At 39.0% G+C, this 23,212-nt stretch overlaps 1 protein-coding gene across 2 annotated transcripts in view; it reads right to left on the minus strand.

Annotated features, from left to right (window-relative positions):
• LOC115521781 (lymphocyte antigen 75) overlaps nucleotides 1-23,212 on the minus strand; it is a 134,820-nt gene that overhangs the window by 17,299 nt on the left and 94,309 nt on the right. The window contains exons 33-35 of one of the 2 annotated variants that reach the window (XM_030327225.1): nucleotides 22,141-22,263; nucleotides 20,293-20,460; nucleotides 16,932-18,597 (exon numbers count right to left, since the gene is read on the minus strand). In XM_030327225.1, coding sequence (XP_030183085.1) covers nucleotides 18,419-18,597; nucleotides 20,293-20,460; nucleotides 22,141-22,263 — 470 coding nt within the window. In that variant the 3' untranslated portion in view covers nucleotides 16,932-18,418. Of the gene's footprint in view, nucleotides 1-16,931; nucleotides 18,598-20,292; nucleotides 20,461-22,140; nucleotides 22,264-23,212 lie in introns of those variants that run through there. The other variant, XM_030327227.1, reaches the window with a different exon arrangement.

A 23,212-nucleotide genomic window follows, 5' to 3' on the forward strand; every position in this document is an offset into this window, starting at 1 on the left:
GTAGAACACGTGACTCTTGATCTTGGGTTGTAGGTTCGAGGCCCACGTTCAGTGGAGATTAAAAATAAAAAATAAATCATTCAAGATGTACTAGCATAAGGATAGGTGTCTCAAGATACAATTTATTTTATATACAGGTTTTTTCCTTCCTGCTGTTCTGTAAGTACTTGCATGACACCTGTGACTACCTTGGCTTGAACTCTGGTAGGAATCTAGAACTTTCTCATTGTGGTGGCTTAAAGGTAGTTGGTAGGGTATTTTAGCAACAGTTATATAATGAAACATTAAGTATAAAAAAAAAATCTGGCTGTAAAACTGTATGTGCAGTATGATCTCAGGAGTTAAAAAGCAAGAAGTCCAGAAAGGTTTAAGAATTGGAGAGGCCAGACACACATCTGTAGGGGAAGCGTTCAGGGAGGACCTGAAAACAGAATGTGTGGTTGAAAGTCTGTAGGTGGAGGAGCAATGCCCTTAGATCCTCTTCCTACGAAACAGTACTCAACCATCATACTTTCATTATATACCTTTGCTGCCCTCTTTGAAAGTCTGGTTCTTACTCAGAGGAACTTTTCTAGATTCACATATAAGTGAAATCATATAATACCTCAAGGTATTTTTAATTTCCTCTTTGATTTCTTCATTGACATTGTTTCATACCATGTTGTTTAGCCTCCATATGTTTGTGGGGTTTGGGGATTTTTTTACCTTTTTTTTTTTCTCTCTTGTATTTGATATCTAGTTTCATACCAGCTATGTTATCAGAAAAGATACTTGGGGGGCGTGAGTGGCTCAGTCAGTTGAGCAGCTGACTCTTGATTTCGGCTCAGATCATGATCTCAAGATTCCTGAGATCAAGCCCCACTGTCAGCATGGACCTTGCTTGGGATTGATTCTCCTTCCCTCTCTCTGCTCCTCCCCTGCTCACACACATGCTCTCTCTCAAAATAAATATTTAAGAAAAGATGCTTGATATGATCTCAATCTTTAAATTTATTGAGACTTGTTTTGTGGCCTAACATGTGACCTAAGGTGAGAATAGTCCATCTGCATTTGAAAAGAATGTGGATTCTTCCCTTGGGTCTGTATGTATCTATTAAGTCCATGTGGTTTAATACGTTAAGGCCGCTGTTTCCTTATTGATTTTCTGTCTGGATGATATATTCACTGATATAAGTGGAATGTTAAAGTCCCCTACTATTATTGTATTACTGTCAATTTCTACCTTCATATCTGTTAATATTTGCTTTATATATTTAGGTGCTCATATGTTGGGTGTACAGTTATTTGTAATTGTTATATTCTCTTGTTCGATTGATCTCTTTATGATTATGTAATGCCCTTCTTTGTCTCTTGTTAACAGTCTTTCTTTTAAAGTCAGTTTTGTCTAGGGGTGCCTACGTGGCTAAATCGGTTAAGCATCTGACTCTTGATTTTGGCTCAGGTCATTATCCCAGGGTTGTGGGATTGTGCCCTGCATCAAGCCCCATGTCAGGCTCTGGATCAGCTTGTGATTCTCTCTCCCCCACTCTGCCCCTTTCCCCTGCTTGTGTGCTCTAAATAAATAAGTAAATAAATAGTCTGTTTTGTCTAAGTATTGCTACCCAGCTTTCTTTCCATTTCCATGTAATATCTTTTTCTATTTCTTCACTTTCAGTCTATATATTTCTTTAGGTCTGAAGTGAGTCTTATAGGCAGACTGTAAATGAGTCTTGTTTTGTTTTTGTTGAAGCTCTATGCCCAATGCAGGCTTGAACTCACAACCCCAAGATCAAGAGTCGCATGCTCTACCAACTGAGCCAGCCAGGTACCCTAGGGGTCTTTTTTTTTTTTTTTTTTTTTTTTTTAATTTATTTAGTCACCCTTTGTCTTTTGACTGGAACATTTAGACCATTTACATTTAAAGTAATTATTGATAGCTATGTATGTACAGCCATTTCGTTAACTGCTTTCTGGTTGCTTTTGTAGTTCTTTCTGTTCCTTCTTCTTTTGCTCCTTCCCTTGTGAAATGACTTTCTTTAATGTTATGTTTGGATTCCTTTCTCTTTATTTTTTGTGTATCTATTATAGGTTTTTGGTTTGTGGTTACCATGAGGTTCATACACAGAGCATCCTATGTATACAGCAGTCTATTTTAAGTTAATGGCTGCTTAAGTTTGAACACATTCTAAAAGCACTACATTTTGCTCTCTCCACATTTTATATCTGACATCTTATTTTACAACTTTTTATTTTGTGCATCCCTTACCTAATTATTGTAGATATAACTGACTTTACTACTTCTGTCTTTTAATCTTCATACTAGCTTTATAAGTGGTTGATCCACTACCCATACTAGACGTTTCCCTTTACCAGTGCATTTTTTTCTTTCAAAATCTTCTTCTATTTATGTTTTTTTCTGCCTAATGGAGTCCCTTTAAGGTTTCTTGTAAGGCCGGTTGAGTGGTGATGACCACATCTCTGCCCCTCCTACCCTTCCCAATGTGGCTTTTTCTTTCCATCTTTATCTGTGGAAGAGCTGCTCTGCTAGCTCTAGTCGTGCTCAAAGAGAGGGGATCTGTAGATCATTATAGCCGGGCTGGGTCCATGGGCGGAGCGGAGCTCCGGATCCTCCCACTCTGCCATCTTGATTCTCCTCCCTCTTTTTTCCTTGCATTTCTGTGTTACTAACTGGAATCATTTTCCATTTGTTTGAAGAAATCCCTTTGGTGTTTCTTTAACTACAAGTCTATTCTATTACAAACTCCTTCAGTTTTTGGGTTTTCTGTCAATATCTTTATACTGCCTTCATGGTTAAAGGATATTTTTGCAAATACGGAATTCTAGATTGTCAGCTTATCTTTCACTTAAGATGTCATTTTGTTGTTTTGGCTTCCATCGTTCCTATTGAGAAATCAGCTGTCTGATTGTTGCTCTTCCTGGCTGCGTTCAAGATCTTGTCTTTGTTTTTTAGCAGTTTGACAGTGGTATGCTTCATTTTTATTTTATTTATTTAAAAAAAATTTTTTAACGTTTATTTATTTTTGAGACAGAGAGAGACAGAGCATGAATGGGGGAGGGTCAGAGACAGGGAGACACAGAATCTGAAACAGGCTCCAGGCTCCGAGCTGTCAGCACAGAGCCCGACGCGGGGCTCGAACTCACGGACCGTGAGATCATGACCTGAGCCGAAGTCGGCTGCTTAACCGACTGAGCCACCCAGGCACCCCTATTTTATTTATTTTTTAATGCTTATTCATTTTTGAGAGAGGGAGAGGGTGTGAGAAGGGGAAGGGCAGAGAGAGAAGGGGACAGAGGATTCAAAGTGGGCTCCATGCTGACAGCAGCGAGCCAGATGCAGGGTTCAAACTCACAAATCATGAGATCATGACCGATCTGACTGAGCCACCTAGGATCCCCTCTTTTTTTTTTTTTTTTTTTTTAATCCTGCTAACATTTTATTGCATTTATAGAATCTATGGCTTATTTTCAATGGTCTCTTTCAGAAAGTTCTGGGCCACTATCACTTCAGATAATGCTTCCATTTTCTCTCTCCTCTCTTGCTGGGACTCAAATTATGTTTATGTTAGACTTTTCACCATGTCCCATATGTTCCCTTTGCTCTTTTCTATATTTTTAATACTTTTGGCTTTCCATACTATAATCTTGTTCTTTCTGGTGTACTAATCTACTCTTTAGGTTTTAACAAATCAGCTGTTACACTCATCTATTGAGTTCATAATGTCAATGCTTCTTCAGTTATAGAATTCTAATTTGTTTATACTTTTATAGATTCTGGGTCTCTATTAAAATTCTCAATTTTATGATCTATATTCTTAAACATATTACAGTTATTTTAAAGTCCATTTCTGATTACTCTAATTTCTGGGTTGCGTCTTGGTCTATTTTTGTTTCTTTTCCCTTTTGGCCTGTTTCTTATTCCTTGGTACATGACTGGATGTGTTTTGTTGTTGTTGCTGTTGTTGTTTTTTATTTTTTAAATCAATTACCAGACACTGTGTAGGAAAAAAAGCAGAGGCTCTAGATGATGTTATCCTCCTCTAGAAAGGACTCTAGTAGGAAGCTTGGGTATTGACATTTTAAAAAGAAGGAAATAACTTGAGCTACAACTCACAGGATAAAGGAGTTTGTCATATACAAAAAGAAAAAGAGAAAGAAATTCGAAAATAAAGGGAATATCATAAAAAGCACCCAGTAAAGGAGTGAAATATTTGTTGAATTAATGAAGTAGGCAGGTCTCTCCCTCCTACCAGATAATATTTCATGTATTAAGACATGAGAGACAAAACAGTCATTTCCAGAATGAAACTCAAATAGAAAGTCACAAGGGCAGGTACTATCAAATGCAAATTTTAACTTTCTTTTCCCTTTTTTTTTTTCCTTCTCCTACTTTCTTCTGATTCCTTTTGCTGCTCTTTCTTTCTCCTTATGAAATTAAAACAAAAACAAACAAACAAAAAAACCAACCTTAAATGGAAACAGACTCCATTACCCTATTTGATGACACCTGAGAGATCTTTACCTACCACTGGAAGTTCTTGGATCACAGGTTGAGAAATGCTGTCGTATTATTTCTACTCAAAGCTACACATAGTATTTTCTACTGATAATAAACTCAAGAATATAAAAATAGTTTTTGCAATACTGTTTATATGGAATAAAGGAACTCTATTAAAGTACACAAAAACATAATCAACACCCAGTAATGTAAGTTTACAAATTACTTCTTTGTATACTTGTAGTTCTTATGCTTTATAAATGCTAATTCTGCTCTCCACATCATCTATTGATTAAAGTATACTCTCATTTCGGAGGCAGCTCATGTGTGAATTCTCTGTGAAGTGTCCAACCCTCATCTTTCTGTATGTAGCCTCTTTCTCCTCTGAACTTCTACAGGACTTTGCACTACACTACATATGAGAGGCCTTTTTGGTTTCAAGAACAAAAGACTTGTTCAGGTTACCCCAAATGATAGACATGATAAGGATACAAGGGATAATAAGAAATCTGAAGATTCTATCTCAGCAAATAGGCTTCATAGGGTTCTTATACCAGGAACTCCCTTGAGCTGCTACCCAGCCTAGAATAGTCATCCTTCATTACCTCTTTTGATTAGTTGAGGTTAGGGCAGTGAGGGTAAAATGGCACAAAACACGGGGACCTATGCATAAGAACCACAGATAGCCATTCTTCTTGGAAAAAGGGGCTGTTACCCTTTGATGACCGACACTCATTCATATAGCACTGATCAAATCCTGCTCTGTATGAAAGTTATCTGATATTTACCCTGTTTTCCCAATTGGACTGTTAACTGCATGACAACAGAGACCATTTCTTTATTTTTTCCCAAAGTTTATTTCTTTAGAGAGAGAGTATAAGTGGGGAAGGGCCAGAAACAGAGAATTTCAAGCAGGCTCCACACCACCAAGTGCTGAGCTGTCAGCACAGTCTGACGTGGGGCTCGAAATCACAAACCTCCAGATCATGACCTGAGCCGAAGTCACTTAATTGACTGAACCACCCAGGGGGCCCAACAGAGATCACTTCTTAAATCTAACTGTACCCTTAATAATAACTATCATAGTGTCTTGTACGTAACACAAGATAGCATGCAAGGAACTAGGACGGTGCAGGGTTCTGATTAAGCACATTAAGCTGTGGAGAAGTCTGGTTCTGACTGCATGACCTTGGATATGTTACTTAACCTTACTGTGCCCCAGTTTCCTTTTTTGTAAAAACGGGGATGATAACAGTACCTACTCTCAGGGGGTTATTGTGGGAAAGTTGTTCTAGGTGCTAGGGATTCCACAGTGAACAAAAAGGAGAAAAAATCCTTCCATCCTGGTAGTTGAGGCAGATACACAAAGGCAAGATATGTTAGATGATGTTTCATACTTAGAGGATACATTAGTAATCTATTTTTATGTAATAAATCAATAGCTTAAAATGACAAAGAAAACACAAAACACCTTTATTATCTCACACAGTTTCTCTGGGTCAGGAATTTGGAAGCAGCTACCTAGCTGGGTGATTCTGGCTTGGAGTTTGTCATGAAGATGCGGTCAAGCTATTGGCCAGGGCTGCATTGATCTGAAAACTGAACTGAGGCTGGAGGATACGCCTCCAAGAAGGCTCCTTTATATGGATGGTGGGTTGATGCTCGTTGTGGGGAAGAGGCCTCAGGGTGGCTCGAGGCTCCTTATGACATGGCAGATAGTTTCTCTCAGAGCAAATGATTCAAATGAGAACACGGGAGAAGTACAATAACTTTTATAATTCAGCCTTGGGAGTCACACTCTTACTTCTGCAATGTCCTATTGGTTACATAGGTCAGCCCTATTCGGTGCTGGGGTGAGCTACACAAAACTATGAATACCAGGAGGAAAGAATCATTGGGGCCATCTTGGAAGCTAGATAGTGATAAGCACGGAGGAGCAAAGCTAAACCAGAGAAGTAAGATCTTGAATGTAGGTCAGGGGTTAGAAATTTTAGAAAGGAGTCTAAGAAAGATCTCATTATAAAGGTGACATATGAAAAGTCTGCATGAGCTGAAGGAAAAAAAGCCATGTGGAAATCTAGGTCAGACAGGGAATAGCAAACATGGGCCCCTGAGATGGGAATGAGTATAGTGATGATAATGATAACTGGAGCAACTCAAAAACCACTGCTGAATAATTACATAAGCAACACATGGCAAAACAAAATTTAGAAAGCTATAGACAGAAAAATAGAAAACAAACTGTTCACTTCCTCAAAATTTTCAACTGCCTCCTACTCAGGCTCATTTCAGCATTAGCAGTAACCCCAGTTAATTCAGCACTGAACCCTTCCTCTCATGCTACAAGTCAGTGTGTGCCCCAGAAACACGTTTTAAGCACCAAGAGATATGTTTTTACTTTGAGAAGAAAGGTGTTCGAGCAGAGGCTGGATAGCTCTTATGCAGAAAGCTGTTGAGGTTTAAGCACTTCATGAGCAGAAAGCTAAGCTAAGCCTTCTTCCATGCTGTTTATCTTTGCAGTAACCCTGTTATCATTAAAAACCTGCCTCCCCAAAATACTGCCAGAAGTTTTCAATTACAGATGCTGTAATATTTTCTATACAAATATATTTCAACAATGCACACACACACACACACACACACACACACACACAGCCTGCCCACAATGCTCTTTGCAAAGTACTTTTCTGTTACTCTTACTTCTTCACAGCAGCCTTGAAAGATAGATTATTAATAACTTGATATTATTATATGACTCTTTATGGATTTTATAACTTTATAATTCTATTGACTCAATATATACAGAAATTTAGGAGCCTGATGAAAACCTGAGCAGCTTGTACTTATGATTCCAAAAGTTTCTACATAGATCCTCTACCTAAAATTACCATGTGCTAAGACAATAAAACGGCACATCTACAGGAATATTTGGCATTATCAGTCAGTTCTAGTAGAACTCTCTGTTCCCTTATAATTTCTCTTCTTAAGCAACCAGGCACAGCATAAGAGGAAGTGATCCCTGGGAAATACTTGTTCTGAATATTAACAAAGTGAAGGCAAGGACTGCACTTTTCCTCCCAGTCAATAAGAAGACCTTTGCTCCTCTCCATTAGGATATGAGTCTTGCTTCCGTACCTTCCATAAAAGCAACTGTGGTAGAGTCAGAGAAAGAGGAGGAGCTGTTTGTTTATTATGTATGAAGGCAGGAGTGGGGTTCCAAGTCCCTGACTAACCCAGAGGACCTGTGGGTGTACTCTGGGCTGCAAGATCTCCCTGAATCACAAGGAAATTCAGCCTCTCTGACTCCGCCTCCATATCACCCTTAACCCAGCTTCCAAGATGTCCACCTCCATCATCCACCCTCCAGTCCCATCGCAGAAGAGTTGTCATGAGATTTATTTATAGAATGGGGGTGCCAGTGTTACTCTGCACCTTTCTCGGTGGGCATCACTGGTCCATTTTCTTATAGATTCAGTTTCAAGATTTGCTCTCAAAATTTGAAATAACCCACACACACAAAAATAAAATACTTGATACGTATCATAAAAAACTGTAGACGGGGCACGTGGGTGGCTTAGTCAGTTGAGCATCAGACTTCATCTCAGGTTATGATCTCACAAGTTTGTGAGTTCAAGCCCCACACTGGGCTCACTGTTGTCAGCACAGGGCCCACTTCAGATCCTCTGTCCCTCTCTTCCTGCTCCTCCCCTGCTTGCGCTCTCTCTCTCTCAAAAAAAAAAAAAAAAAAAAAAAAAGTGGACAATGACCCTGTTACAAAACTGGTTTTCAACACACAAGCACATTTTTAAATGCTTCTCAACAATGATAAAAGTCTTGAAATAATACCTAACTGTAATTTCACTTTCTTCTTTTTAGAAGAAAAAGAAACATTTATTAATGTTTCAAAATTTACAAAAATATACCTGAGATAATTTCCCCTGAAACATCGCTGTGCCATCTACAAGGATTAGAAAAAGTGACATCAATACATGAAGATGATTTCATGCTTTGAATTCAATTATGGGATCAGTTCAGGAAAGAGGTAAAGTAATTTGAAAGAAACTGAAATCCCATTATCACCCTTACTTTTTAAAAAGCATTCATTTAAAATTTTTGGTCCTTTTATTATAAAGTAGACAAAAGTACAGAGACACAACTCAAAACAAAAATTCACAAGACAGTAAAGTCTCTGTTATTATGTATCTTTCTTCAGTAAGGGGACAACAAGCAAGAAGATGATGAGTAAACAAGATGCATTTGGATAGTATTAAGTGCTTTGAAGAAGATAAAATACGGGGTTGTGATATGGAGAATGTGGGGCGTTCAGGGAAGGCCTGAGGAGGTGACATATGATCATACAGAGATTTGAATGACGTGGGCGGGGGCAGCCATGCCAAGGATAGGGGAAGGGGAGGGCAGTCTGGCAGAAGAGCCAGCAGGTGGTTGAGTCCCCAGGGGCTCAGTATGGATAAACAGAGTGAACAGCAAGAACGGTAAAAGATAACGTCAAAAAGAAAGGCAGGGGCACGGGCACCTCATCTAGGGCTTGTAGCCCATGGAAATTCAAAATTAGTAATGTAGACTGATCCACATGGCCACAGAATGAGGACTTACTCTGAATATGCTTATTCACTCACCTCATACCGCCGATGGGAAATCATTGACCCAATAAACATATACTGATCACGTACTGTGTGCAAAAAGCACCATTATATAAGAACTATCTAAAAGGGATGCCATGGGACCTTACTCAGGAATTTACACAATGTTTTATTTATTTTGATTTTCAAGATAATAACTAAGAACATAAGATCACTTATACTAATAAATTCCAAAATAACAGAGAACAATAACAATGATTTCCACCTCAACGTTAAATTTATACTGCATGCAATATGAAAGGTGCTTTTCTGTTAAGATCTTGCCATTCAGCTAATTCTGTGATAATCCTGAAAAGCTCTTTCTTGACTTAGTTCTAAGTCTAATGTAATTTTCTGATGGTGTTTGGATAGAAGATTGTGAAGTATGATGAAAAACATGGTTTTTTTCAGCCCTGTATCATCAACATGTATGTGAATGTAATCAGTAACCACAACTATCCAAACCCACATAATGTGGCACTCATGATGTTTTCTAGTTGCAATAATTACCCTTCATTTTGTATGAAGAGAACAGAAGGAAGGAAATCAAGATTTGCCATGCCTGCAATAGGTACAAGCCATCGAGTTCTCACTTAATGCTCATGATGGTCGTTCCGGGTATTATCTCCAAGTGCAATGAGTTGGGTAACTTGATCAAGGCCATACAATCTGTACCTAACTCCAAAGTTTATGCTCTTTCTAAGTTAATCCTTACAGCCTCCTGACTGATAGAGGCTGGTTAATTACTAGCATTAATTTATTCAACATGCCCTTCTTAAGCTTTGGAAAAGCCTAGTTAACAAGGAAAAAAGAACAAAATTTTCCAAAGATAGCTTGTCCTCTATTACTGATCAAAAACAACTTCTCTGAAAAGACAGATATCAAAATCTAGAAATAGATTGTTTTAAAAATCTGACAGGAAAAGTATGTTTTGACTAACATAAGGTATGAGGGCATGGCAGCCCGGAGGGTGGGTTACACAGGCGTTTAGATGTTACTGGCAAACATAATGAGGGTGTGTAGGGGAGGGCGGGGTCACGAAACAGTCCAGCCTTGTCTTACTCAAAAAATAGGCTCAGTGTGAAGTATGAAAATCGGCACATCTTGTTTCTGCCCCTCCAAAGGCAGCAGATGGCATAACTAGTCCTAAATGCTGATCCACAAGGGCTCTCAGGAAAGGAGCTTTGATTCTGAGAGCAAGTTCTGAGCTGCTTACTCTAGCTGCCTCCAACACTGAGATCCGTTCCACTATTTCTGCCCGTCAGCAGGCTTCCAGGAAGAACTTACAAAATGGGAGCGAAATTCAGGGGGAAAAAAAACCCCAAAAACAAAAACAAAAAACAAAACACAAAACCAAAAAAAAAAAAAAAAACAACCCACTTGCATAAGCATTTTATTCAAACCCACACAAGTATTCCCTTGGTTCTTGTTTATTTTGCTCTTTAATTCCTGGAACTGTTTAATCAATAGTGTTTCTGGATGGAAGTCTTTCCCCCCCCCCCCCATTCAATTTTTTTGACATGCTTGTATAAAAAAACTTGTAAACTAAAAGCTTGTAAACAAACAAACATCCCACATATTCAACGGAATTGTCTATTTTCCTCCGTAGTCATTTTGGCAATGACTGACTAATCACGTGTGATTTTTACAGATGACACTTGCACAACAGCAGAGCAGACTTAAAGACTTTTTAAAATCACACGACGTAAGACGAATCTGAGCTTAGCCTGTTCACGTCCCACCGCGATCCAGGGGTTAGCTGGCCGAACTGTTTTCCTGTTTCAACAACTTGAACACCAAGCGGCGGGACAAACAAGGCGGCGAGCACGGGAGGGCCTGCTTCCTCCCGCCCCCACCCTCCGTCCGCAATGCGCAGAGGGGAAATCTCCGCAGCCGACTTCCCCGCTTCTCATTTCGGCCCCAAATGGCCCTGAAGCTCCCCTGGCGTGCGGCTGTAAGTCACTCTGCTCTGCCATCAGACAGCACCCCCGTTTGGGAACCCCTCCCCGCTAGTGGGGTCTGCGCCGAGGCTGTGCGCACGGTGGGCGAGAAAGGGCAAGCTCGGGTCTTCGACGGGCCTTTCCCTGGGGCGCGCTCTCGGAACCCGCTGCACCAGGGGGCGCCGGGCGGGGGCCGGGAGGTGACCGGACGCAGGGCCCCGGGGCAGGGGGGCAGGCAGGAGGGCGCCCGGGGTGGGCGCGCAGAGCAGGGTAGGGCTAGACGCCCGGTCGGGAGGCCGCGCCTCCGGGCCACCCTCGGGCGGCCAGCGGCTGGAGCTACACCACCGTGCCGGGGGTGAGGGCTACCGCTCGGGGTTTGGCTGCCGGGAGGAGGAGGGGACGCGGCAAGGGGCAGCTCACCAGCGACGGCGGCGGCGGCGAGGCCCAGCAGCGGGAGCAGGAGAGCCGGCAGCGCGGCCCGGGGCATGACGGCGCGTGCGGGCGCCCAGCTGCGCTCCTCGGAAGTGCGGGGCGCGGCGAATCCCGCCCACGCGGCCGGTCGCAGGGGGCGGGGGAGAAAGGCCAAGGGGGCGGAAGGGGGCCCGCCGGGGGCTGACCCGGCCGCGAGAGCCCGCCCGTGCGCCGCCTCTGCGAAGTCTCTGTTGTATTTGGAACTTGCCCTTTAAACTGGAATAATTTCGGACTCTCAAAAATGTTGCAAGAGTCCGAAGAATTTCCGTAACCCTTCAGCCAGCTTCTCTAAATGTTAACAACGTGTATAACTCCAGTAAAATGGTCAAAGCCGGGAAATTAAAACTGGTATAATGCTATTAACTAATCTTCAGCTTTTATCACATTTCGCCAATTGTCCCTCTAACGGTCTTTTTTGTTGTTGTTCTCCGTGTGTGTGTGTGTGTGTGTGTGTGTGTGTGTGTGTGTCCTTTTCTGTTCTAAAATCCAGTCCGGCATTATACATTGCATTGAGATGTCTTCTCTCCTTAGTCTCCTTTAATGTGGGACAGTTCCTCTGTCATTGTTTGTCTTTCCCCCATCTCGTTTGAAGAGTACTGGCCATTTTGTAGAATGTCCTTCAGGTTTGGTGTGTCTCATGTATCCTCTGGAGGGAAGTTGGAAGAACAGAATTCAGGTTATGTTTTTGTTTCTTTGGCGAGAGTACCACAGAAATGATGTGTCCTGCCCAGGAGAGACACCACGTCAGTATGTCTTATCACTGGTGATGCTAATTTTGAACACTCGGTCCAAGTGTCTGCCAGATTCCTCCTTTGGATCTAGTGGTCAGAAACCTTTTCAAAGGCTCCTCCCAGTGGACTGTGTCTCTCAGACAACTTTCATCTGTTATCAGCTTCAGGGATTGAGGACTTTATATTTGCACAGCCCCTGAAAGGAACGAACGCTGCCCATACCTTGATCTCAAACTTCTAGCCTGGAGAACTGTGAGACAATAAATTTCTCTTTTTAAAGGAAAAAAACAAAAACAAAAAAACTGTGCTTGCTGTAAGTATAATCTAAGCAGCTATGAACTGACTGGCGACGGCATCTAGAACCAGATAACACAAAGCACAAACAGGAGCCAAGTAAGACTGTTTGTTTAAACCCCAGACATAGCCTCATGTCTTCAGTGAAACACTGCTTTAAAGTCAAGTCTAAATTCAACAATAAAAACACAAACAACTCAATTTACAAGTGTACCAATGGTCTGAGTAGACATTTCACCAAAGAAGATTTACAGATGGTAAAAAGCATACGAAAGCACTCGATATCATAGGTCACTAAAGAATTGCAAATTAAAAATGAGATACCACCATACACCTATTAGAATGGCTAAAATCCAAAACACTGACAACTGTTGAAGAAGATGAGGAGCAAGAGGAACTCTGAATCATTGCTGGTGGGAATACGAAATGGTACAACCACTCGGAAGACGGTTTGGCAGCTTCTTAACAGAACTATTTATATCCATCCTTACCACACAATGCAACAATTGTGCTTCTTGGTATTTGCCTGAACAAGTTTAAAACTTGCATACACACAAAAAGTTGCATACATATGTTTATAGCAGCTTTATTCACAATTGCCAAAACCTGAAAGCAACCAAGATGTCTTCCAATAGGTGATGAACAAACTGGTACATTCATACAATGGAATATTATTCAGCACTAAAAAGAAATGAACTATCAGGTCATTAAAAGACATTAAGAACCTTAAATATATAATACAGTATCAGTAGCTGTAATCACTATGCTGTACATTAGACCTTCTGAACTTACTCATCTTATAACTAGAAGTTTTTGTCCTTTGTCCAACATCTCCCCGTTTCTTCTACCCTCAAGCCCCTGGTAACCACAACTCTGCTCTGTTTCTATGAGTTCAGCTATTTTTTATTTCATATATAAGTGACATCATACAGCATTTGTCTTTCTGTCTTACTTTTTTGTTTTTGTATTGAGATATAAATTGACATATAACATTATATTAATTTCAGGTGTATAACATAATGATTCTATATTTGTATATGTCATGAAATGATCACCATAGTAAGTTTACTTAACATCCATTGCCATAATTATACATATTTTTCTTAAAAAAAGAAAAAAATATATTTTTTTTGCTTGTGATCCTGACTTATTTCACTCAGCATAATGTCCTCAAGTTTTATCCATGTTGTCACAAATGGCAGTTTCCTTCTTTCTCGTGGTTAAATAATATTCCACTATGTGTGTATGTGTGATACAGGTATCTATACATAATTTATTTTATCCATTCATTTATTGACAAATAACTAGGTTCCTTCTATGTCTTGGCTATTGTAAATAATCCTGCAGTGAACAGGGGAGTACAGATATCCCCTCGAGATCTTGTTCTCGTTTCCTTTGAATATACACCCGGAAGTGGGATTGCTGGATCATATGATAATTATATATATTTTTTTCTTTTCTTTTCTTTCTTTTTTTTTTTTTTAAGTAAGCTCTACACCCAATGTGGGGCTTGAACTCATGGCCACAAAATCAAGAGTCTCATGCTCTACTGACTGAGCCAGCCAGGTGCCTCTGGTAATCCTATTTTTAATTTTTCGTGGATGGGTCCTCTTCTTTCTTCTTCACAGGCTCCTGTTCCTCAACTTCAGTGAGGTGACTGAGGACAGGTAGAGGAAATCGATCAATTTTCCTGGTTGTCATCAGTACAAATATATGGCTTTTAATTTTATCTGGGTCCTGTATGCCTTTTCTATGATCCTTTTATTTGTCTCGGTCATTGTCCTCCCCCATTCCTCTGATCGGGTATTGCAAAATGTTTTATTAACACTCTTCAAACTGAGACCCAATTTGCTACTCATGTTTCTCAGTAGAAGATCTTGCCTTCTACTCCATAGAGAAAGGGGGCCCATCAGGTCTAGACAAAAATTTTCAAATACTTTCCTGCTCTCCCTTTCTCTTCCACACAGGTCTTCCTTGTGTGGCCTCAGAGAAGACGGCAGTCTTCTCTGTACCATCCAAACCCGGTTCCTTTTTCTGTGGGTTTCGACCTGCCCTTCTCCATCTTCCCCAAGATCTTCTCCTATGACTCCATCTCTCTTCCCTGCATCATTAATTTCTCTCTCCCCACTCTTTGTGGATCTTTCGATTTGTTTTGCTTTGTTCCTCTCAGTTTCTAATTTGTGAACCTCTTTCCCTCCTTCTTTGGAAAAAAAACCTTCTTCAACCCACCTTCTCCCTCTCCTTTCCTTTTCCACCATACTTTTCAGAATCTCATGTTCCCCATTTTCTAATTTCCCTTTCACTTTGCAGCTCACTCTGGATTCTGGTTCCACTCTGCTACATTTCCACTGGCTTAGATCACCAGTGTTTTCCTAATTTCTGGAGTCCAGTTTTATCTGACTTTGTTTCTCTATTGCTTAGCAATTGGAAGAGAGATGGAGTCCTGGGAGAAGATCTTGGGGAAGATGGAGAAGGGCAGGTCTAAGCCCATAGAAAGAGGAACTGGGTTTGGATTGACTTGATGTTACATTGCATTAAAAGGGTGAACTTGGCCAGTGAACTTACACCCTAGGGCTTCCCAGACTGTCAGTCCACATAAGGTTCCTGGGGAAGGTCCCTGGGCATTGCTGAGATCCCTTTTGGCCTGAGATAGGAAGGAGGCCTAGATAATTTTAGACCAAAACACAGAGGGAGTCCTCCTCTGTATTTCAGCTCCTGTAGGCTCAGGAGTGGGGAAAATGGGATGAAGAGGAAAGGTTGATGAGAAAGACCAGTGAAGAGGCTGGTGCAAACAATCCGGGGAGAAAAAAGAAAATTATAAAGGCCTGAATTGAAAGAGCTGATAATGGAGACAGCCACTCTGTGAGAAGCCTGAGATAAAACTGACTGAATTGTTGAATTAGGGAGATGAGAAAGAGATGATTGGAGGATGAATTCTGAATTTCTAGCTTGGGGGAAAAGGAGTGTAGTGTTTTCATATTGATTGAAAGAGAATATACGAAAACTTAGGGGAAATGGAAAAAAAATTTCTAAACTTCTGCTTCTGATTAATTTAGCTTGGAAAAAAAAGAGAAATACACATATACTAAATTTGCTGAAATGTAGATAATTGTAAGAACATTTTAATTTAGAACATGCAGGGAATTAGAGGTGACTTTGTATGGATGATGAGGTCTAGTCAAAATAAGTCTTTGACATCTAGCTAAAATTTGTTTTCTTAAACAAGATAAAATTATTGAACTAATAACAATTAAGTCTTCACTTCCCCAAGAGGGCTTTAGGATTAAATGAACCTAAGATAAAGGAATGTGAATCTCTTTCCGTAGCATAAATTTAGCAGTGGCTTGAGGATTTGGGGTTACCAACATTATGGTAGTCATTTCCAGAAGACAACTGCCAGATAATGGCAACATCCTGCCCCAGGATCGGGGAGGGGAACATGCTGTGTGTGGGGAGAAAGGACGAAAAAGAGGATGATCAATGGTATCACTTCCACATTTGTCCCCTGTACCTGATCATTAGGTTTATCTACTTGCTTTTTTAGGTACCCGGTTTCAAGAGATCAATTTTGTCAGACCGCATGTGAGGGTTGGATTAGCTAGGGAAGACTGGAAAAGGCTGTCTTCATTTCTATTGATCCATCTGCAACTGGTCAAATGAGGAAGTGAACACCATATGGGCAGTTGTGGTCATGCTGAGAAGGACTTTCATGTAGATTATCCAGTGGGAGTTAGAAATATGAGCCTGGAACTTGATATGTAATCTACTGACTTAGAAGTGGCTGATGAATGCCTTGGGCTGGGAGGTAGGGGAGAATCTCCTGAGGGAGCACTATGAGAAGTAAGAGTGGATCGTAGATGGAATTTCTGCTGATCTAATAGTTAAAAGACTTGCTGAGAACTGCTGAGTCAATGGCATCTGAAAAAGAGACTCAAATCAAACATTCAGAGATACAGGATGATATTTATTCTTTAAAAAATGTACACAGGGGCGCCTGGGTGGCGCAGTCGGTTAAGCGTCCGACTTCAGCCAGGTCACGATCTTGCGGTCCGTGAGTTTGAGCCCCGCGTCAGGCTCTGGGCTGATGGCTCAGAGCCTGGAGCCTGTTTCCGATTCTGTGTCTCTCTCTCTCTCTCTGCCCCTCCCCCATTCATGCTCTGTCTCTCTCTGTCCCAAAAAATAAATAAATGTTGAAAAAAAAAATTTAAAAAAAAAAATAAAAAATGTACACAAAATCTTAAGGATACCTCACATTACAACAGCTGTATATTTACCTTTTCTTATACTACATGCCTCACATAATAAAACCCAATCTAGAGATGGTTTTGAGATACATTTTTTCAACAAGGATCAACAACACTTTCACCAAAAAAATGAAACAAGTTTATTATAGCATCGCTACTATATATAGCTGTGTTTTCACATCAAGTTGGTTTAGTTCTTTGAAGAAAGTCTTTAACAACTAAAATTGTACAGATCACAGGGTAAGAGGACCTAGTCTAACAAATTCAGTAAAAGATATTTCAGGACAACCATACTATACTTTAGACTATACTAAAACTGTCTTTTGAAAATTATTTATAAGTTTATCATAGTACAAACACTCAAATTTTAAAATAAATCTATGGATATTATACAAAAATATTCTAAAGTATAAATATAAACACTGAATAAAACATTCACCATGTTCAGTGGAAACTATCATTCAAAATATATTCTAGGTGGTAAACTTAAAGTGATAACCACCAAACAGTGTTTCCTTAATTATTCATCACTTAAAATAGTAGTAATCACAAAGTTTAGAGTTTCATTATAAAATTTTCAGTTTCACAAATGCAAGATACACAATTTCTCGTATACATAGACACCTTTTCTCTTTAGCTCACAGAAAAAGGCATTAAAGTAACACAAACTTCTTAGTCAAAATTTGAGATGTCACATAAAGCATAAAAATTGCAAAATTTTCAAGAACTTATATCCTTAGCTGATTCCCTTTAAGAGGGAAAGAGTTAAATATTGTACATAAGAAAAGACAAAAACCACACTGCTACAGTATACCTAAGTCAATCTAAAAACAATGTTCCTGTATACTTTAGAAAAATGTTAAGTATTAAATCTTCTTTAAAAGCCATCATTTTATGAATAACTATGACAAAACAAAATATTTGCATTTAATCAATTTTAGTATGAAATATGTTTGGAATAGTATAAGAAGCATCTTGCCAAGAGAATTATTTTGCTGTATAAAAAAGTAAGCATATCTCATTAATAATTTCTCCTAAATGCTACAAATGACTATTTTAAAACAATGTTGATATTATTTACAGTTATGTTTTTACCTTGAGGTACAAATTTTGCATTAGGCTAGATTTTTTTTTTTTTAGTAGGCTCCATACCCAATGTGGGGCTTGAACTCACAACCCTGAGATCAAGAGTTGCATGTTCTACTGACTGAGCCAGCCAAGCACCCCTAGGCTGGATATTTTTAAAAGCAAAAAGGTAGACTTGTGACTTATTAACATGCCAATTTTAAGTTAAAATACCATTAAAATATACATATCCTAGTTACTAACTACATTCTTACAGAGAAAATGCACATGAAATTTATTACCCTACAAATAACTTGGACTTTAGTCCCAGCTTTGGCTCTTTTCCATTCTATTAAGTAAAGTTTTAAACATGGCATTTCGTGGATAATTCACTGTAGATACTAGGACTGCAATTAAACAACTGAAAAAGTACTAATGACTTCTACTTTAGAACAGAGTAAATACTGACACTGGGAAAATCTGAGAAGGCTCATTTTCCTTAACACGTTAGTGCAAATTAACAAACTTTTAGAAGAATTTACTCATGGAAAGTAGGAAGCATAATCTCATCTTCATTCATTCCTTGTTCATATCGAACTGAAGAGAAGACTGCCCAGTGCAAACGGTTCCTTTGGAAGAGGAACCAAATCAGTGCACTGATGAGAGCTAAGACACTTAGCACAGCAAATGTGATAGTTATTCCTCGGTAATCAGAGCCTAGAATAGGGAAAGGTTTGACATTGGAGGAGAGAATATAAAAGCGATCATTATTGATCTAATACATTAGGCTGTGTGTCACATTGTAAACTCTGTACGAATTAGACACAATAAGTACTTGATTGTTTGATAGCATTAACACAGAATTCAAAGTCATCATCAAACACTCAAGTATTTTCTTTACAGATTTAACTGTTTTCCTTTTCATTCAAATCCTATTCATTGCTTTAGCAATTTTCTTCTAAAGAACTTAGAGCATTATCATTATTCTCACTTTCCCTCCTCATCATCCTTTCTGAGAACATTACTCCCAGTATATTACCTTACTTTGATAGCAAATTGCTGTAAGTTGTAAATTTTTGTGTTTGACTCACCCAGTGCCAAATAAAGTGTTATTCGCTTTAAAGCAAATTTACGACTTTAGGATGACTTCATTTAGCTACTAGCTATTCAATTTCAAATGCTCTCCCAGGCCCCTTCTCTACATGCTGCACAGATGGACTCATTCTGTCCCCTTGTTTTAAACATCATCTCTAAGCTGACCTCCCTTCTCTTTCATATGTCCAACTGCATGCTAGACATTCCATATGAATATCTCATCTCCATATGGACAGTTCAAAATGCCAAATCAGAACTCTCGGCTTACATCACCCTAACCCTGCTCCTGGGCTCCCCCCACAATCTTCCAGTTGTTTTCCATTTCACTCAGCATAGAACCTGAACTCTTCGGCCTGGCTTCCAGAGCCCTAGGTGGCTGGTACGTGCCTACCTTTCAGCTCTTCCTTGAGCACTCGTCAAGCTTGTTCTGCTTGAGGCTTTTTGCTTCATCTGGTACCTCTCCCTGGCGTGCCTTTTCCCCTGATCTTTGTTTGGCTGGCCTTTCAAATCTCAGCTTCAGTGTCTCCTACTCTTAGACATCTTCCCTGATAACCTAATCTAGTGTAGCCATCCCCATACCCAGCACACAAAACCCAGCATACAGTAGACACTCCAAATATTTGCTGAATCAATGCATGAATATATAGATACCAATCACTTAGTACTGGCGATTTATCTTCAATATTTATTCACCAAAAGGACGCTTTTATGCTAAATCTTTAAAAATGTTGCCATGAAAAACTTAGAGCTCCTTTCTCTAGAAATGAAATTAAGGTAAGATTTTTTCTGGTTATTCTATACATCAATTCAGGATGAAACCTAAGTTTGAATTATGACTTTCTACAGATGTTCCTTCCAGGAAATTTTAAGTAATTAAATCCAGTTTTGCACTGTTGCTAAGCTAATCATGAGTTTTATGGGAATGAGGAGAAAGGAAGCAAGCTAACTACAGAATTAGACCTTTGACCTTTTACATATCTGACCGACAGAATCAAATATATCTTAAGAACATATTCAAAGAAATGAGCTCCCTAATATTCTGGCAGCTTCTATTTTTCTTAGGAAATAATTACACAAAGTTTAGGCTGTTTGTGGTTTCACCTGGGAGTCTTAGACATCTTGGTATTTATTATCTCTTACAATATATTTTTCTGAGGGAAAGGATCTGTGTAGCTTAAGCAATTTTTTTGGTTATCCTTTAAGGACTAAATAAGGACTTCAGGAGGCAAGTGCAAAACATTGCACATAATTGAGTTGTACATTTACTTCCTGACCTGTTCTGCAAAAATATTCCTTAAGGGAAGGTTCCATACTTACCCAGAGGAGCTTTGCAGACAACCCTTCCATAGCCATGTGAACATTCAACTTTTATCCAAGTTTCATTTGAAGCTAACAAAATGCTACATTTTCCATCACCACTCTTAATTTTATTTGCCCATTTGACAAATGTCACTTTTGATCCATCCAACCAATTCCAAGACTGATCTAAAGAAAGAAATTAAGTTTATTGTCTCTAAATTTCTAAGGTAGAAAGGCATGTGGCTCGTATAACTCATTTACATAGAACTATGCTAGGCCACTGTTGAAAACGAAACTTATTAAAAATGAAAATATTTAAAAAAAATCAGTCCTTCAGTTGCACTTGTCACATTTCAAGTGCTCCATAGCCATATATGGCTAGTGACTACTCTGTTACACAGCACAGATATAGAACATTTCCATCTTTGCGGAAAGTTCTATTAGCACTGATACAAAATGTGGTGTTTTGATTAAAAAGTAGAATGCTTGCACATTCATTGTGGAAGGGATAGATTTCTAAAGACCTGCATCTCCATCAGCAACATCACCTCCTACTAAAAAACTCGTATCATTAAAAATGTGCTGGGGGAAGAAGGGTCTAGAGGGTCCAGGAGGGTCTCCCCACCAGGACTCCATTTTTATTTTCCAGCTGAGGTAGCACCACCTTGTGGTGATAGTGTAAACACAATTTAGAACTCATTTAGATGGCCAACTTTGAATCCATTCATTTTGACAAGTGCTTAATATTTTGGAATTCACATGTATTTCAATTATTTAGAATTCAACTTTGCATAAAATGTGAAACACACTTCCTATTCTTCTATTGAATCTGTACTCTTCATTCTTTATCCATTTCAAATTCACTAAAATCTTTTTTACCCATTACTGCTTGGATTAATCCATTATTCCTTGAGAAATTCTTCCACAAATCTTTTTTAATTCTGTGCAATTTTACTAAGCTGGTTTGAAAGACAAAATCATCATTAAGAATTAATTATTCTCTTGGGGTGCCTGGGTGGCTCAGTAGGTTAAGCGCCCAACTTCGGCTGGGGTCATGATCTCACAGTTCCTGTTAGTGAGTTGGAGCCCACCTCTGGCTCTATGCTGACAGCTAAGAGCCTGGAGCCTGCTTCAGATTCTGTGTCTCCCTCTCTCTCTGCCCCTCCCCTGCTTGTGCTCTGTCTCTCTGTCTCTCTGTCTCTCAACAAATAAATAAACTTAAAAAAAAATTACAGAGGCAGTGTGAGTAGGGAAGGGACAGAAAGAGGGAGAGAGAGAATACTAAGCAGGTTGTGCACTGTCAGTGCAGAGCCTAATGCGATACCGTGAGATCATGATCTGAGCCAAAACCGAGAGTCAGACGCTTAACTGACTGAGCCACCCAGGCACCCCAATATTAAAATTTTTTTAAAAGAATTAATTATTCTCTATGGTAAAAATATTTCAAGACGGGAGAGAACAATAAGAGAACTTTCTGAATAACAGTTATAAGCTATAAAAATACGACTGATAGACACTAGAACTCTAAGGAAAGTAAGTCATGGGTTCTTTGTGGGACATGGGGGGCACAAATATCATTGTAGGAGAAAAAATATGCTATTGATCCAAGTACCTTAAGCATCTAGAACACCCCAGTTGATTTAATCTGACTTTCTATTTCATTAGTATTTTCCATAGGTACTAATAAGTCACTTGAATATTCATTAGGATTTTATAAATGTCCAAAACAGCCAGCAGACCTAGCTTATTCATCAATAAGAAGCATTTGAATTAACCACCACTTGACATTCTTTAGCAAGGCTGACTTGATATTTAGGACAAATTGGAACTCTCTTTGCACACTGTCCACACAAATATGTCACTTACCAGTAGAATGTTGAGATAATCCGAGCCAAACTCTCATGGTAATATTATTATTTTCCCTCATCAGTCTGCTCACAAATTTATTCTCATCTTCATCCTCTATGGTAACAATAGTTGCAGAATGATCTGTTGAAGGAAAACAAATCCTAAACTAATGAGCTTTATGCAAACTAGGGAAATGGCTTATTTTCAAACAGCCATTTGAGAAAAAAAATCAATCTTGATAAAGATCATTGAGAAATTCAAGCTTTACATAGAGAATACTTTTTAAATCTGATATTTGTGTCATATTTTTAAAAGAATAGCATTAATAGATCCCAAAAAAAGTTAGACATATTTCTAGATTGAAACTTTATTTAGAGAAATGTTATGTTTCTTTAAAATGTTTACCTGATAATATTATTTGACCTTGGGACTGCCTACCAATGAGACCTTTGTATATGTACAGCTAGTTAGAAGAAGTGGGGTATGTGATTGTAAAAAGACATATCAGCATACTCTCCATATAATAGCTCAGCTTTAAATTCGCTTCTATTAAAATGAAAATAAAAGCAAACAGGTTTGGGATATTGAGGAGCATTAGCATTTCCTTTAATATTATTTTATACATAAATGAACTTGGTTATGCCCATTATATGTTCCCAAATATAGTATGGAACTGAATACTCTTGAAGTTTGATAAATTGCCCTAAACCCACAGAGAAAATAGTATTATCACCATCATCAAGCAAGGGATAAAAATAAAATAATAACTAGACTTGGAAATAAATCCTAAGTAGAATCAAATACTCTCCAACAGTGACAAGCCTATCTACACTTGAACTAAAGCATTTCTTTTGTGGTGGTGATACTGGGAGAATGGCAAAGGCAAGTCTTTACTCCTTTATAGAAGACCACAGTGTGGACATGCTTGTTTAATATTACATAATCCTATAGGGAAGATATCACTATTTTACAGATGAGGAAATTGAGCCTCAAGGAGATTAATCATTCAGGTTTATACAGCTAACCAGTTATAAATTTAGAGAGACAATCTCAATATTTTCTAATAATAAGAATAATTTGCTCACTATTT

This window comes from Lynx canadensis, chromosome C1 (genome assembly GCF_007474595.2).
Source record: "Lynx canadensis isolate LIC74 chromosome C1, mLynCan4.pri.v2, whole genome shotgun sequence".
In the NCBI taxonomy this organism is placed as follows: domain Eukaryota; kingdom Metazoa; phylum Chordata; class Mammalia; order Carnivora; family Felidae; genus Lynx; species Lynx canadensis.